Raw genomic sequence first — 15,911 nt, 5'->3', positions numbered from 1 at the left:
AGAAATTAATAATATAACATAAGTTCTGACCAGGAATAAACTTTAGATTTGTATGGCCAAAAGATACATGAGAAGTGAAACTGATAAAAGCAACTAAATATGACAAAAACAAGCTTTTATTATTCAGATTTACTTTAATAAACAACACATGCACACCTGAAATCTCAAAACATTTTAACATACACAAGCTCACATTCGTTCTCATATAAAGGTGAGTAGGCCTCACTGCTTGTCCTTCTCTTTCTGCTCCTTCTCTTTCTTGTCTTTCTCAGCTTTGGCCTCTTCAGCTTCGTGCTTCTTGATCAGCTCTTCCACCTCCTTCAGTTTCAGCACCTTGATGCAGGTCTTGCCGTTGTCACGGGTCAGGGTGGCGATCTCCACTGAAACCAGAGAACAACACAGACTGTTGGGAACCTGCTGCAGAGCCGTGTGTAGTCGGTCTGAAACCTAAGACCTTCTAAACCCAGCTTGTATTGTGGTAGGAATCCAGATTGTTTGACTTGGACTCGCACTTTGTTTTTGACTTTTCTTCCCGACCATGCCAAGAGGATGTTGCTGCCGTGAGCTGACCACCTGACCTGCGTCTGACACCGGGGCCGACCGGGCTCGTGCAAACATCACCTGATGTTGATTTCACCGTTTCATTGGAGAGGTCGAGGACTCGCCCATCTCACCACCTCTCTGCACTCCTGACATCTGGAGGAAGTTTTCAGAGGAGCCGGGCCAGGCCAGCCAGCCAGCCAGCCAGCCCCCACCCCCCACCTCCCCCAGCCTGTCAGGACTGAACAATCTCAGAAACCTGCCCCGTTGAACTGAACTGACCCACACACTGCAACAACCACCCTCTGCCTTTCTGTTTATGGACTAATGAGGTAAGGTGGGTGGCTTTATGTTGCAGTGCACAGTTATTATCTCACCTCCAGGTAATATGTGTGTTTCACTGTGGAAGTGACAATAAAAGAGCTTGGACTTGATACCATGTGTATTTAAGACAAACAAATGAAACCATGCTGATAACAAGAGGTGGCCTTTATCCTGTGTTATCAGTGTGAACAGGTTGTGGAGTGATGACTCTGTATTCTGTATTTCTGTATGTTTGTGTGGTAGAGGAGCAGTGATGGGAATAACGACGTTAACGTGGTTACTAACGGCGCTACTTTTTTCAGTAACAAGTAATCAAAAAAGTTACTGTTTCCCCTGTTCATTTTACATAATTATACGTTATTATTTCATAGTGTGGTGAATGTGCAGGTCACAACTTGTCCACGAGAGCGTTTTGGAGTTGTTGGATTGTGTATTTGATGAGTTTGATGAGGGAAAAGCAAAAGTACAGCTCACCTCCGTTGCGTTAGCTGAACAGCTCACGTCTCTGCCCCGCTGATCTCAAAACAACATGCACCGATAATTAAAGGTAATGAACCTACTGCTATGACTATAGGGATTATGGCAATAGACAAATTTGCCAAAATGTTTAACTATCCCTTTAAGCATTTCATAAAAAAGTAATGCAATAGTTACCTTTCCTGGTAATTACTTACTTTTACAATGTAGTAATTCAGTAACTGACTCATTTACTTTTTGGGGATAGAAACTAGTAACTATAACTATAATTACTTTTTTAAAGTAACATGCCCAACACTGTAGAGCAGTGCTCTATGGCTGTAGGTGGATGCATGAATGTGGCTCCACTGTTTAACACATTAAATGGTCAATAAGAACAGAAAAGTGATATTAAAGAGCAGTCAGTTTCTCATTCCCCATAAGGACAGTTATTATAACTATAGACCCGACTTTTGTTCCATCTGCACATCTCTCTAATCCACACCTTTCTCTGCAGACAGCTTGCTGACGTCCATGGTTTTGTTGAGGACCTTAACGGCGAGGGCGAGCGCTGAGGAGAGACTCATCTCCCCCTCTTTGTAGTCCTGCTTCAGCATGGAGACGGCCGCCTGCAGGGGAAGGACAAAGTAAAAATCACTCCACTAACAAGTCCCAAAGCACCATCCTCCTATTGTTAGCGCCGCGCCATTTACGTAGGAAGAACCTGTGAAATGGCTTTCGCATCCGTTTACAACCTTGGAGCCTGTGTGTAAACTGTCCCCCCCTTCTGTGAACTATTCTCCGTCTGCCAGATCTCATATCGGCTCAATGTGTGGAGCACGACGCTCACACTGCCAGGATCAGGTGTGTGTTACCTCTTTACTGCTAAATGTGCACTCACTCATCTTACGGTATGGCCTCTCAGACAAAAGTGTTTACACAGTGCTCTGAGGAGGCTCTGTTACCCACAATACTTTGTGTGTTGGCCTGTGAAACCCCCCCCGCTGAGATTAGCAAAGCCACTATGAATGGGGACTTGCACAATTAGCTGTCCCAGGAGTCAGCACGAAGTAGGCCACAGCGTCTGTTTATGTGAGCATCCAACTCTTTGTCATGGCCACTGACTGTGCTCAGAGACTGTGCAGCTGCGCCCCCTAGAGTCCCAATGTTGAACCTCAGGTTTGTTCTTGTCTGGACTCATGTACAGTGTTCAGGGTTCCCCCAGGATTTTTCAACTCAAATATAAGACTTTTTAAGACCACATCCAATGAAATTTAAGACCAACCTCGCACCTATTCTGGTATGCATGAATGCATGAATGAAATAATGCAAAAGAATCTGTCAGAATAACATGACAGAATAACACAGGGACAAATAACAATAATTAAAAAAAATAAACAATACAGTGTGGGCATGTGTGCGCCTGTGTGCAAATGTATTACAATTAGTAATTTGGAGCATGTTTTTAATTTGGTCAGATTTTCCAACCTCCTAGTTGAAACATTGAACGCCGCCTCATGTCGAAGATCAATGAAGTCGGAGAAAAAACCATTTTACAATGCAACGTTCCATGATTTCTTTGTAAGTTTACTTAGTATACAGTTATGTCGTTGCGCTGTATCCTGCAGATAAGAAAGGGAAAAAATAAGACCTTTGAGAACAAAATTTAAGACCTTTTCAAGGCCAAAAGTTTTTAAGACCCGAGTGTTCCAGTCTGGTTTTTTCTTAAAGACCGTGAATCCAAATGCTCAGATTTATTCAGCTTTTCCTTTACAGTTCGACCCATTTTAAATAACACTGAGAAGTGAGACTTACAGCGCTGTTGTTTCCGATGCAGGTGGCTTTCCAGCCTCCGTAATTCCCACTTGGGTCGCTCTGATAGAGCTGGAAGCCGTAGTGTTTATCCCAGCCCATGTAGAGCAGCGACACTCCAAAGGGACGCTTTCCTGTGGCAACACACACACAGAGGGGGAGAGATAGTCAGCTATACCTATACCCCATATGATAATACTTGAATATCCCTATTAATATTCATTTCAATGTCATTGCCAAGGGCACAGACAATACTCCAAGCTATTTCTTGTACTGTGATTTTCTTTAGAGTTAACAAAAGATAACAAACAAAAGAAGTCCATCCTTTCATCAGATTATACAAATATGAGGGTAAAGAGTGAACATCTTTTTTTTTGGATAGTTCAAACTAATGATAATGATTTCTAATTTGAATCACAAGATCAAATGAACTCTGTAACCTAGTATTGAAATGGAAGGAGAAGCACTCCCAAGTGTAAGATTAAATGAAAGGGGGACAGATGTTATTGACTGAAAAAATTAAATAAAAAGTGGAAAGTTTAGACAAACACTGAAAAAGCAAAAGCAAAAAGATCCTAAAACAGCTGCTGCATGTAAATGATTGATTGACAGGACAGGACAACCCCACTTTAAATGTTGTAGTATGTTTAGAGTGTGAGGGATATATCAGTAATGAGTACAGGTTCAGACTGTAACCGTGTGATGCTGCTCTGTACCTCCGAACTGGGTGTAGGCCTGTTTGATGTCACACAGAGCCGTGACCAGCTGCTCGCAGGGGATTGGCTCCTGGTACTGCAGCAGGTACCTACACAGCGACACAAACACAAACACACAGACACACTGTGACTTCACAAGCAAACACAACAAAGCACAGGACACACCCTGACGTTGACCCTCTAAGCTTCAGCGTCACAGCTCACCTCTGTGCGATGAGCCTCAACTCATTGGTCAGCACGTTGGCGTCCGATGTGATTCCCGCCACGCTGCAGGCCATGTCCCTGTGAGGTCAGGAAGAGACGGAGGAACGGTTATTTTCCTGTATCTCTGTCTTTTTTCTTCTTTTTTTAATATTTTATTTTGAAGTTTTCAATTATGCAAAAACAGTATAACTCATTCCCACAGGCAAAGTACTATAAATAATAAAGACAAACAAATACATAAAATTATTAAAGAAAAGAAAAGAAATACATAAAAAAGACAATTATTTCATTGTGACACGTGTCACTAAGACAACTTAAACATTGTACCTGGATGTTAAAGCAGAAGTAAGTGGAATATTTGTGTTAATATAAGTCTTAAATAGTTATATCTTCCGACAGCAATCACTTCTATAGAGTGTTTGGTCTGAAACACGGGTCTGTCAGTCACTCTGCTCTGCTGTAAGCCGAGGAGAAAACTTTTCTTGTATCCTACAACCTTTATCCAATGAGGAGAGAGAACGGCATAAAGGGGCGGTCCTCTCTGTGTGTGCAGCCAAGGGATGCGCGTGCATGTGGTGACGTAGGGACGAGGGCGGGGACTGCTAACTCCATCGGCTGACAGGAAGTTAGCCAAAACAACCGGATCGCTTACTTCTGCTTTAATATCAATTTACAATTGAACCAGTTCAAGGCTTACAGAGAGTCCACAGCTGTTAGGGGTAATGTTTCTATAAAAGGTTGCCAGATCTTTAAAAAGGTGTCATATCTATTCCTCATGACATATGTCATCTTCTCTAAGGGTAAACAGGTCATCATTTCTGATATCCATTTCGATATAGAGAGGGAGGAATCAGACTTCCCGGTTAATGCAACATTAAAAGCTATGTTAATAAATTTCCTGGGGCTCCGACTTCATTTCAAGTTTGTCACATTTCCTAAAAGACAGAGTCCTGGATCTAATGGAATCGGTGTATCCATGATGTTAGTCAGTGATTTCCCTCTATGTCTTAATCTATTACACAGGGATGCAACCATGCTGCAGCAGTTGTAATTAATAAATGATGTTGCGAGGTCACTCACTCATTCAGCTTGTAGATTTTCTCAGAGAAAAACACTTCATCCAGCAGCTTGTGGATGTTCCTCCTCTCTGCAGCCAGCAGCACGCCGTCCTTGGCTAAGATTCCCAGGCAGGTGCCGGCGTGGCCGATGGCCTCCATGGCGTACTCCACCTGGTACAGGCGCCCTGCGGAGGACACACACCGCTGTCAGGATGTGGACGCAAGCACAAAGCACTAGCAGGCAAGAAATGTACCTTTAACTTCAAGACCACTTAAAGCCTCATTACTTCCATTGTTCAATAAGCCTTACCTTCTGGCGAGAAGATGGTTGTTCTGGAATCATATCGACGCGACTGTGAGGACACAGAAGAGTGAGTTAAGTTAATCAGAAGTTGACTTATTTAACTTTAAGAGGGATTATAATATTGTAGAGGTACAATTAGTCAGATTTAAATTTTACATGAGTAAAAAAAAATCCTAATGAGTGAGTATTTTTTCAGAAGAGTTCAGACATCACAAAGACATGGTTCACTAAAGCTGCTCTGTGGTGGCCCAACACCTCACTGACAGACGTTATGTCAGTTTCCCCCTTATCCTTCTCCCCATGTTCAAACACCTGGTTATGTAATGTAGAAAAAACAACTGAAATATTTCTCATGCTCAAATTCCATGTTAAATCTCCAGACCATGAGGACCGTGTGAGGGCTCCACGCTGACATCAGTAGTTATGACTTCAGACTTTGCTGCTCATCAAAGAGCTGACTGGCTGCAGACATCCTGTTTTTAGTCTTATTAGGAAGGAGGGAGGGAAACAAGCACAAACACAGATCAACATCTACAAACCAGGCTAACTCACCATGCTTGGAGACTGTGGTCAAACTCCGCTGCTGTGGAAACAAACAAATCTGACAGTCATATAAAGCATAGTCAAGAAGACATTACTAAGAGCTGACATGGTTAGCTAATTGACAGAAAATCACTATCATCATTTTGAAATTGAATCATTGGAGTAATTGAACTGATTTATATCATTTCATGTATTTGACTGCAAACTGATCATTTGGGGATTTGTGCTGGTTAACGATCAAAAGACATTTGACGACCTTAAGCACAAGAAAGTTACTGATTCAACTTTATGATCATTTCGGATGACAAACTGTATGTTGGACTGTAGAGTGTGTTGTCTTCTTTTATAGTACAGGTGTGTTACAGTAATATGAAAAGTACAGGTCTGCTTGGTCACTTGCTGCTTGTTGTGTCGGTGAAAGTGAAAGAGAACAAACTCAGACTGGATGAGGTTGTTTCTGACACAAAACCAGCAAGTGAGGTCGGTAATACACTAACTTATCACCATCATTATTTTTTGTCTTTATTACTACTGTCTTTGGTTGTTCGGCTGTTTTTCGTATAATATTTCTATGGGCTTTAAGACCAATTCCATCAACAGTAACTTAACGGAGATGAATCAACAAAAATGTCAGCCACCGTAGCGCCTGACGCCTCCGCTCTCAGCTAAGGAAGAGTCTTTTTGTACAAACACCCAACACACACCGAGAAGAAACAGACAGGTGTTTAATAAAAGACAGATATGATGTGTTAGTTTGTAAAAAAGTAGAAAACTTACCGCTGAAAGAGCTGTCTGTGGGCGCGTATTGATGACAAGTCAAAACGCAGAAACGCATATGTCGACGTCATCGAAGCGCGCCTCTTTGTTTATGCATTGATCATGGACGTAATATCTCCCTGTCTGATATTGATTGTAAAAATAACAACAAAAGTTCAAAATCAGAATCAGTTTTATTGATAATAATACGTTTGTACTTTAAAATAATTTAATTTAAATAATCAGTGGACTGGACCAACCAACACGGATTCACTCCGGTTCTGATCTCGTTGTGTGCATATTAGCGCCCACCACAGGTAGGAGCTAGAACGGCTTGTGTCTCAGGTGATGTGGGGTGCTGCTGTATTTTCTCTGCTCCAGCAGGAATCTGACTAATAAAACATGAAAAAACAAGTCATACAGCTGAGAGCGTAACCGACTCATATAACACCAAACAATAAAAACTAATGAAAAACAAACTAAATTAGGGTATAAAGTCTTGAAACATAATTTCATTCTTTCATGGAGTGACAGTGAATCTATTTATTCGGGTTAAAAAAAAAAAAAAAAAAAAATCACGTAGTGGTCATGTGGTTGACCCTGACTCGGCTGTAGCCGTTCTCCTCAGGTAGCAGGTTGGTGTGGACAGACAGGTGTGTCAGTGTCAGCCAGTGTGAGGAGTTCCCTTGGGGCAGTCAACAGCCATGTGAAGTATGAATATCTATATTGATATTGATATTAAAATTAATTTTATTTTGCGGGAAGCCTGCAGGTCCGGTCTGTCTACATGAAACTATTTAGCAGCAGGCAGCAGCATGTTAGCTGGAGTTAGCATCAATGCCTGTTGCTTGTCAAGTGGGAAACACTGAGATAGACGGTTCTGTCCAAAACTATTGAACTTAAAGGAACAACACCATCACACCACAGCAAGATTAAAATTGTATTTTTATACAGTCTGTGGTTGTATTATTGTCCTGCTAATTTAGCTAAACAGTTAGCCATCTCTCTGTTTCTGTCTCAGTGACACATGGTTGTGTCATCAGGCGGGAGGAGAGGAGAGGAAAGGAGAGGAGAGGCCTCTGACCCAGCTGCTTCTCTACCTGACCAGGCTGCTGCTGCTGCTGAAGACTGAAACAGAGAAAACTCAACACTGTAAGTTAACAAAGTCAAAGGCAAACAGCCCTCAAGTTCCCTTTCAAACCCCTAGTGTAACAACTGATCATCAATATCAGCCATGTTTCCTGAGCTCCTGGGTTAAACTCTGAACTTGCTGTCTTTCTTTAGGGCGCTGTCGATCTGTAATGTCCACCTTGATCAGGATTCTACAGCCGGCACCCACCTCCCACTGTCACCGGAGGACCACCAAACAGGTACACACACACACACACACACACACACACACACACACACACACACACACACACACACACACACACACACACACACACACACACACACACACACACACACACACACACACAAACAAACATGTTTTCTGCTGTGTGTGTGTGAGTGAGTGATCAAGCAAGCCCAAGGAGTCGGTCCAATTAGGATTTTGTTGCAATAATCCATGTGATTTAATTTCAATTTAATCCTTGTCAATAATAATCTCCATTTTTGAGGAGGTGGACATGGTGTTTAATTACAGGAATAATGTGTGTTGTAATGTTAACTCGAAAAATGGTTTGAAAATGTTCTATCAAAACCAAAATTAAAGCAGAAGTAAGCGGAATATTTGTGTTAATATAAGTCTTAAATAGTTCTACCTTCCGACGGCAATCACTTATATAGAGTGTTTGGTCTGAAACACGGGTCTGTCAGTCACTCTGCTCTGCTGTAAGCCGAGCCGATACTTCCTTGTATCCTACAAGCTTTATCCAATGAGGAGAGAGAACGGCATGCGGGGCTGTGTGTGCAGCCAAGGGATGCGCGTGAATGTGGTGACGTAGGGACGAGGACCAATAGATCCATGACGAGGGCGGGGAGTTGGGGACTGCTAACTCCATCAGCTGACAAAAAGTTAGCTCTGATGATTTCCTCTGAAGGCTGGCATTGTTTTCCTTTTCTTTTCTTTTTTGGATAATGGTTTTGAAACTCTGTTGTTTTGTTATTTCTTTGATGTGTTGATGACGTGCTCGGGTCCTCCTTTGTTTTCTTGGTGCCTTATAAGCCCATGCGGGCTGGGCATACGGTGTATGCATGACACAATTAATTAATTAATTCACATTATATTAGACCGCCTCATTGAGATTATAAGACCTGAGAACAAGAAGCAGTTGCAGGAGATAATCAACAACAATAGTATTCAATAGAATAAACTAAAAATAAACCAAATAACAATTTACAATGCTCATTGCTCATTAAGTACATCAAATAATGAGGTTCCAAATCGTCGGTGCATATACTGTAGTGCCTGACACTAGTTATATCAACATTAGTGTGAACAGAAGGAATGTTAAGGGTTAAGTAGTTGCTGGATTGTATATCTGTGATATAATATTTAAATAAGTGAAGAAATGAGGGGTAGTTTAGAAGCTTTAACAGTAGAGCCTCATAAATGACTCACCAGATGTCGAATTCATTGTGATGTAGTGAGGTCCAACCCAAGGTGTGATTTAGAGAGCAATGATGACAGGTACTTATTATTTCACTGTGATACTCAGGGTTTTACAGCTGGAGCGTTGATGGAAGACAGGCATTTTTCAATTCTATGTAAGAGGCCAGGTTTGTTTCTTTTAATTTCATTTTCTTTTCTTTTTTCAAGTGCTGAATATGAATCTTGGATGATAGTCTAGTAGAGCCACATTCCTAAGTCTTTGTGTGAATCATGGCAGATTTATGGACATCAAGAAACCACTTCACACAGATTTTAAGTGCGGTTCATATAAGGGTGGTGTCAACAATAATACAGACCAAACAGGTATTTAAATATATAAACCAGTAACTGCCATACGGATTTTAAGTCCTCCTTTCAGTTGGGGGAGGTTATACTTTTCAGTAATTACCCATGTTGACCAGCAGGGGGCATCCTAGTCTTGCCTGTGTTTGCATGTCTGCTGTGGGGTTAATTCAGTGGTTCCCAACCTTTTTTGGCTCCTGACCCCATTTTGACATCACAAATTTCTGGCGACCCCGTGCCGTCAATCAAGATACGCCAGATCAGATATTTTTGTGTGCTGCATTTTATTTGGACTTGATTAATATTTGAGAAAGTGAAAGTATAGAATACTGTTGTTTAAGATTGTGTGTGGTGTTTTTAATCATAATTTCAGTAATTATTTTTAATCAAATACTAGACATTTCAGGTGACCCCATTTAAATTTCAGGTGACCCCACGTGGGGTCCCAACCCCAAGGTTGAAAAACACTGGGTTAATTGCTGTCTGCTGAGGGATAAGAAAGGATAAGACATACTGTACCTTTATTAGTCCCATGATTAAGAAATGTGTAGTAAATTGTACAGTAAAAATAGAGAAAACATAAAAGAAATAACTAAAGAACAATAAAACACAAGCACAAAAGCAATAAAAAAACAGCAGTGGCAAAAATATAATCTTATTATATACATTATAGGAGTAATATTGGTGTTGATTGAGTTTGGTCAGTGAAATCAGTATAAATCACTTGAATATGAATATTGCACACAGTGGTGATTGCACAGAGTGATATATGGACTCCGGCCCTCCAGTCCTTCAAGCTGCTGCACCACTTTGTGCTCAGTGCAGTAAATCAGCTCTGTAGACTTTCTCTTCAGGAGTGCTGCTCTGTATCTGACCCCTGATCTGTGACCTCTGACCCCCATGGTTAGCTGGTGTGTGTGTGTGTGTGGTCATATTTCATTCACTGTTTTTCAGTCGAGCAGGTTTTTTTTGTTGTCATTTTTAAGTGAGTTTTGGTTAAATCCAGTGTGAATTCAAGTTTTTCAGTTGCAACTGAAACTGAAATTATGTCCCCCCCCCCCCCCCCAAAACTTGTTCAGCTTCTTTTTCTTAATAATGAGACCGAAACTCCGGAGCTGCAGCTGCTAAATGGACCTTGTTGTGATTAATTCTACAAAAGTGGGAATATTCTTCAGAGAAATCACACGATGAGATCGGGTCAAATGATTGTACAGCGCCGGAGCGTTGAGAACAGAACTCTTTGTTTCTTGTTTGAGGTTTTCCTCCCAGTAATACAGCCCCGAGTTGCCAAAGCCTGGCAGCTTACCTTGCGATTATCAAAAATAATCACATCCTCACATTGTTCTCTGAGGATTGGCGCGGGGAAGCTGAGGGCTGCAGCTGCAACACCTCAATAAACAACCCGTAACACCGCACTGTTTATTCACAGACGAGTCCTACACTGTGTTTTGATTTGTTTTGCTGGCCCCGGTGTCTGCTGGGGAGCTGGCTCGGCTCGTGGATCCTCCTGGACATCCAGCGTATTTATCTTTGTTGGGCCTCTCACACAGGTTTCACATTGTTCTCACTCCAGACTGTAATTTCTAACATTTGAGCTGAACCCAAAACATATATTGTATTTCTTCTCAGGAGTAATCTCCCTTAGCAAATAGAGACATTGTTTTGACATACAGGCTTATAGCTGAGTGATGGATGGGAACTAGCCAGTCTCCTGTGGCCTCTAATTGTGTGCCATCACTAAGGGCTTATGCTGTTGTAATCATTATTTAGCTGCCAGTGCTCAAGGCCTCTTCCAAAGGGATTTTTATTGGCCCCTATAAAACTCAATGCAGTGGCAAAAGGTGCCCAGCACCCCCATGAAATATAGCAGGCTGGGATAGCCAGCCACCAATCACCCTGAGGAGGATGGCATGGATCCATAGATAAACCAAACATTTACACACACACACACACACACACACACACGCACAGACTGTCAAACCCGATGTAACGCCTGACTTTCCCATGTATTTAGCTACCAACAGGTCCAAAGTAAAAGTAACGACTGCCCTCGTTCTTCCATCAGTCCTCTGTCAGAGGTCAGACTTTGTAAATATTTCTGTATCTTTTTACACTGGAGGTTAAAGTTTCTCTCCACACACGCTTTAAACTATGTAAATATACTTTATTCACACTTTGTTTAACATAGTTTACACATTATACACACTCTTACTTCCACTTTTTTTTTCTTATTTACTTTTTATTCGCTTTCTTTTAGTAAGATTAAGGTTAAAGTTAAGGTTTTTTTTTTGTTTAAGTAAGGCTTTTTTGCCTTTATTGGATAGCATATAGTAAGATAGACAGGAAAGGGGGAGGCAGAGAAAGGGGGAATGGGGAATGCAGGAAAGGTCTGCCCGACGCGGGATTCGAACCGGGGACGGTTCATGACACGGTTGCACTTTGCACTACTGTAAACTGACTGCTGCTATTTTATAACATGCTTTTGTTTTTATTTATTGTATTTTTGTACCAGGGAACATCTATGTATGGGACAGCGGATGGAAATTAGCCTGTGGCTACAATCCGGCTTGTTTACGATTTTGTTTCGTTCATGAACTTGCACTGTCCCACTTTAAATAAATTGAATTGAATTGAATTGAATTGACGTCTGCGTTGAGGACTGTAGCCTCTACATGGGGCGGCCGCTTTAACCACTGTGCTGCGCACCGCCCCGTTAAAGTTAAGGTTAAAGGTGTACAGAAATGGCCGTTTGTCCTGTTTGTCGCGGCGAGTTGTCACGAGTTGCCGCATGAGTTTACCCGAGTAAGGAAAACGAATTTGATTGGCCGTTATCGAGTGGGCGGGATATTCAAAGCTTGGGGCGAGCCCGAGCTCGGTGTGTGTGTGTTGTCTCAGACGTTTGATTGACGGATGACGGATCCAATATTAGTGGCTGGTGAATCGTGAGCAACGTGACGTATAATCCGTGCGCCTGCATTATCCAATGCGAAAAAAAAATACCACACTTTCATCCTGGATTTAATCAAAAATAGAATTTTCCACAAAGTTTGGCCTACATCGTCTGATAGATGAGTTATTACACTAATTTTATGACCCAGAGTGGAATCAAATTCAATTTTCTTCTAATTAAGTAACATACACGTGTGCCAGCTGGGCACAAAACAACAACGTAACGTAACGTAACGTAGCGTAACGTAACGTAACGTAACGTAACGTAACGTAACGTAACGTAACGTAACGTAACGTAACGTAGCGTAGCGTAACGTAACGTAGCGTAACATAACAACATAACATAACGTAACTAACATAACTAACAACATAACATCATAACATACAACACAACACAACACAACACAACACAGCACAACATAATGTAACGTAACACAACATAACACGACACGACACGACATGACGAGGGGAGGGTAAAACAGTCAGCAAAACACATCATACACAAGATAAAGATGCTGCTTGAAAATAGGGGGAAATCATTTCCTATTAAATGTTTTGACCTTATCTTTGCCATCTATATGAAACCAGGTCTTACAGTTGACACATTTGAGCCATTTTGACCAGTTCTCTTCAAAAATATCAGTTTAGATCCTTAGTTTGAATGTAATTCTCTCTATAACATACTCTTACTTCCACTTTAAGAAATTCTTGATCAGTCCCCCCCCCACCCCCCCACTATCATGCTGTTTGTGACAGGCTGCACATGTTTGAGCCTCAGTCACAACCAGACTCAGCAACCAGACAGCATTGTTAGAGCCAGATTATTTATTTAGATTTTGTGGTGTTTGACTTGACTTGTAATTGACAAGTAAGAAGTTCCATATTTGGGTTGCAGGGTGCTTATTTAAGAATAATGACTGCAGTTTTCTTATTGGTTAAGGCATATACAGTAATGTGATGCATGTGTTTTTTTGTAATTTAGTGAAGCTCTGGATCTGAGAGAGCACACCAGCTTTTCACCAGGATTTTGACAGGATGATTGTTCCTGTCAGTTTACTTGTGTAACAGAAAGAAAGTTTTTTGGTAAACGTTTCAAAAAGAAGAACATGGACTGTTTTTTTTTTTTTTTTCCAAGCGTGTCTCGGCTCTACAGTTTTAGTGGGCTTCGCAGGAAGTAGACAGAGCCACACTGTCAGAATGGCTGGGTATATTATATACTAGTTTGTAACTGGCACTAACTGACCCAGTGTCAGTGGTTGTGCTGATGCTAGCTCTGGCTTTCCGTATGAACAAGGGTTCTGCTGCTCCTCGTCCCTGCAGGTTGACAGAGTCGGTTCCGTAGCTTCAGTGACATGTTCTCTGGCTGTTTCAGGTTTGTTTTCGTGAGACTGTCATTGGGTCACTGCAGTTGCAAGGTGGAAACACTCAGTCATGGTTGGCCCAGATATGTCTTGTTTGATCGGATAAAAACATCATATGAACATGTTATCGAGTGTGAGGAAGGGAAAGTCTGCTTTAAGATTCTTTTTGTCTTACGTTTTATTTACCAGTCTCAGTTCCCATTCATGTATCTAATTATTTAAATTTACAAGCCACTCCTAATTTTGCTGTGTGTCACAGTCTCACAACAAAAAATAACAAAACACAGCCAGCGAAGAGTAGGATCACTTAGCACAACCTTCACCTGATCTTTTCTTTTCTTTTCAGTGTCAGAAATAACACACAGGTAAAAAGATAAAGGTCATGACCCTTTAATCTGTAGCAGTAGAAACAGAGAAACAGAAAACTGCTGACTAAACATGTTTCCATCAGGAAAACTGCTTTTGAAGATGCACATGGAAAAATGGGAACCGATCGGTGAACATCAAGATCAAATGCTGTTTATGAGCCTGAGTCATGACTTTGTAGTCTGGAGTGTATTTTCCCTGCCGACCAGTGTGCAGTGGGTCATTAACATAACCCAGTGTTTTGAATCTAGGAGAGTGTCAGTGTATCTGAGTGTTATTTCCCACCAAGAAAGGTTGCACTGAAGGGAATCTACCTTTTAACTGGTTTCTATTTTAGGAGATGGTTTCATGAGTCACAGAGTCTGAAGTGTGACACAAAGCAAAATTAGGGGTGGATTTTGACATGGTGGGATGTTTGAGGTATCAGACGGGTATCAGACAGTGTGTCATCTCAGGGTGTCAGATCCTGGGATTTTCTCCATCCTGCGTAAGAAAATCTTTTATATTGCTTCATACTGTAGGAAGAAAGTGCTCAGAGCTGTTTCCACCGTGGCCACTTGGAGCTCAGCAGCTTTCATTTGGAATGGAATGTGCCTTAAATACATATCAAATATTTGTTTAACCCCGCCAAATCCATACAATTTTTCATAATTAGAACAAAATACCAGACTAATAACCTAATAAAAAAGAAGAAATAATTAGAAAGAACTAATAAATACTGATAATCATGAAAAAAACCTCACAGACAACAAATTCTGTGTGAAATGTGAAGTGATATTATAGTTTTATTTCCCAATTCGATGTTAGATTACATATTTCATTTGTATGTTTATGTATTTTATTTCAAATATATATTTTTTCATTGTTTTTATTTACCTTTTACAGACATTTTGATGCTTATTTACCTAACTGACAAAGCTTAGCTTAGCTAAGCATAAGCACTGGGAACATACAGTATGTGAATAAACACATTTATACACATAATATTTGTTCAGATTAAACGCATATGACCACACATAACTCAGATTTAGAAGAGTTAGACACATGTTCAGTGACTCTCTCCTGTGTTTAAGCTAACTGACTGCTGACAGACTCGCTTTTAATTTAAAGACATGAGAGTAGTGTCATTTCTTATTTAACTCTCAGCAAAAAAAAGTAAAGCAGTAAAGCATACTTCCCAAATCTGGCAATGTTTTCTTCTAAACTGGATGAATCCTGCAGTGTTTGGGCATGGACTCTTATCTTACAGTAGAAAAATGACCCGTCCTTGGTAAAATACCAGGAGGCCCCTTTGTTGCTCCTACTCTCTGTTTTTGATGATCCTTCTTCTTTCTCTCATCTGATCTTGGTTTTCTGGTTGACAGAAGAGTCATGTCGGCCTCCTGGTTATGCTCCCCGCTCCTTTCTCCCTTCTATTGTCTCCATCAGCCCACCCTCTGCCCTCAGCTACTGTCTCTGTTATTTTATGTGAAGCTCCTGTCACTTTGGACACCGATGCCGGCCTGAATGTGCTCGCTGAGGGCCCCTCCACGCGGAGTTGGATTCCAGCTCTCAGGGCCGAAGGGAGGATTTCCTTTTCAAAATGTCTGGCTGGTAAATATGTCACCAGGCTGGAAACCGATC

At 41.2% G+C, this 15,911-nt stretch overlaps 2 protein-coding genes across 2 annotated transcripts in view; both read right to left on the bottom strand.

The window, feature by feature from the left end:
- crabp1a (cellular retinoic acid binding protein 1a) overlaps positions 1–15,911 on the bottom strand; it is a gene marked incomplete at its 3' end in the record, with an annotated part of 415,466 nt that overhangs the window by 233,265 nt on the left and 166,290 nt on the right. The window lies entirely within an intron of this gene.
- Positions 121–6,784, bottom strand: psma4 (proteasome 20S subunit alpha 4). Its single transcript, XM_083973127.1, has 9 exons — positions 6,735–6,784; positions 5,967–5,997; positions 5,421–5,463; positions 5,133–5,295; positions 4,053–4,130; positions 3,849–3,937; positions 3,136–3,266; positions 1,826–1,949; positions 121–380 (listed from the first exon to the last, which is right to left on the bottom strand). Exons 2-9 carry the CDS (start codon positions 5,967–5,969, stop codon positions 223–225), a joined length of 789 nt encoding a protein of 262 aa, XP_083829253.1. The 5' UTR covers positions 5,970–5,997; positions 6,735–6,784; the 3' UTR covers positions 121–222.

Source organism: Trachurus trachurus (assembly GCF_905171665.1).
Source record: "Trachurus trachurus genome assembly, chromosome: 6".
NCBI lineage: Eukaryota > Metazoa > Chordata > Actinopteri > Carangiformes > Carangidae > Trachurus > Trachurus trachurus.
Note: the sequence above shows the minus strand (reverse complement) of the source record. Positions and strands in the feature narration are given on the sequence as shown.

What these genes read in the sequence shown, in the direction of transcription:
- psma4 (XM_083973127.1), bottom strand. An exon ending in AACCATCTTCTCGCCAGAAG is followed by an intron (nt 5,296 to 5,420) that starts GTAAGGCTTATT and finishes TGTCCTCCGCAG; the next exon opens with GGCGCCTGTACCAGGTGGAG. An exon ending in GGCCTACACCCAGTTCGGAG is followed by an intron (nt 3,267 to 3,848) that starts GTACAGAGCAGC and finishes GTGTTGCCACAG; the next exon opens with GAAAGCGTCCCTTTGGAGTG.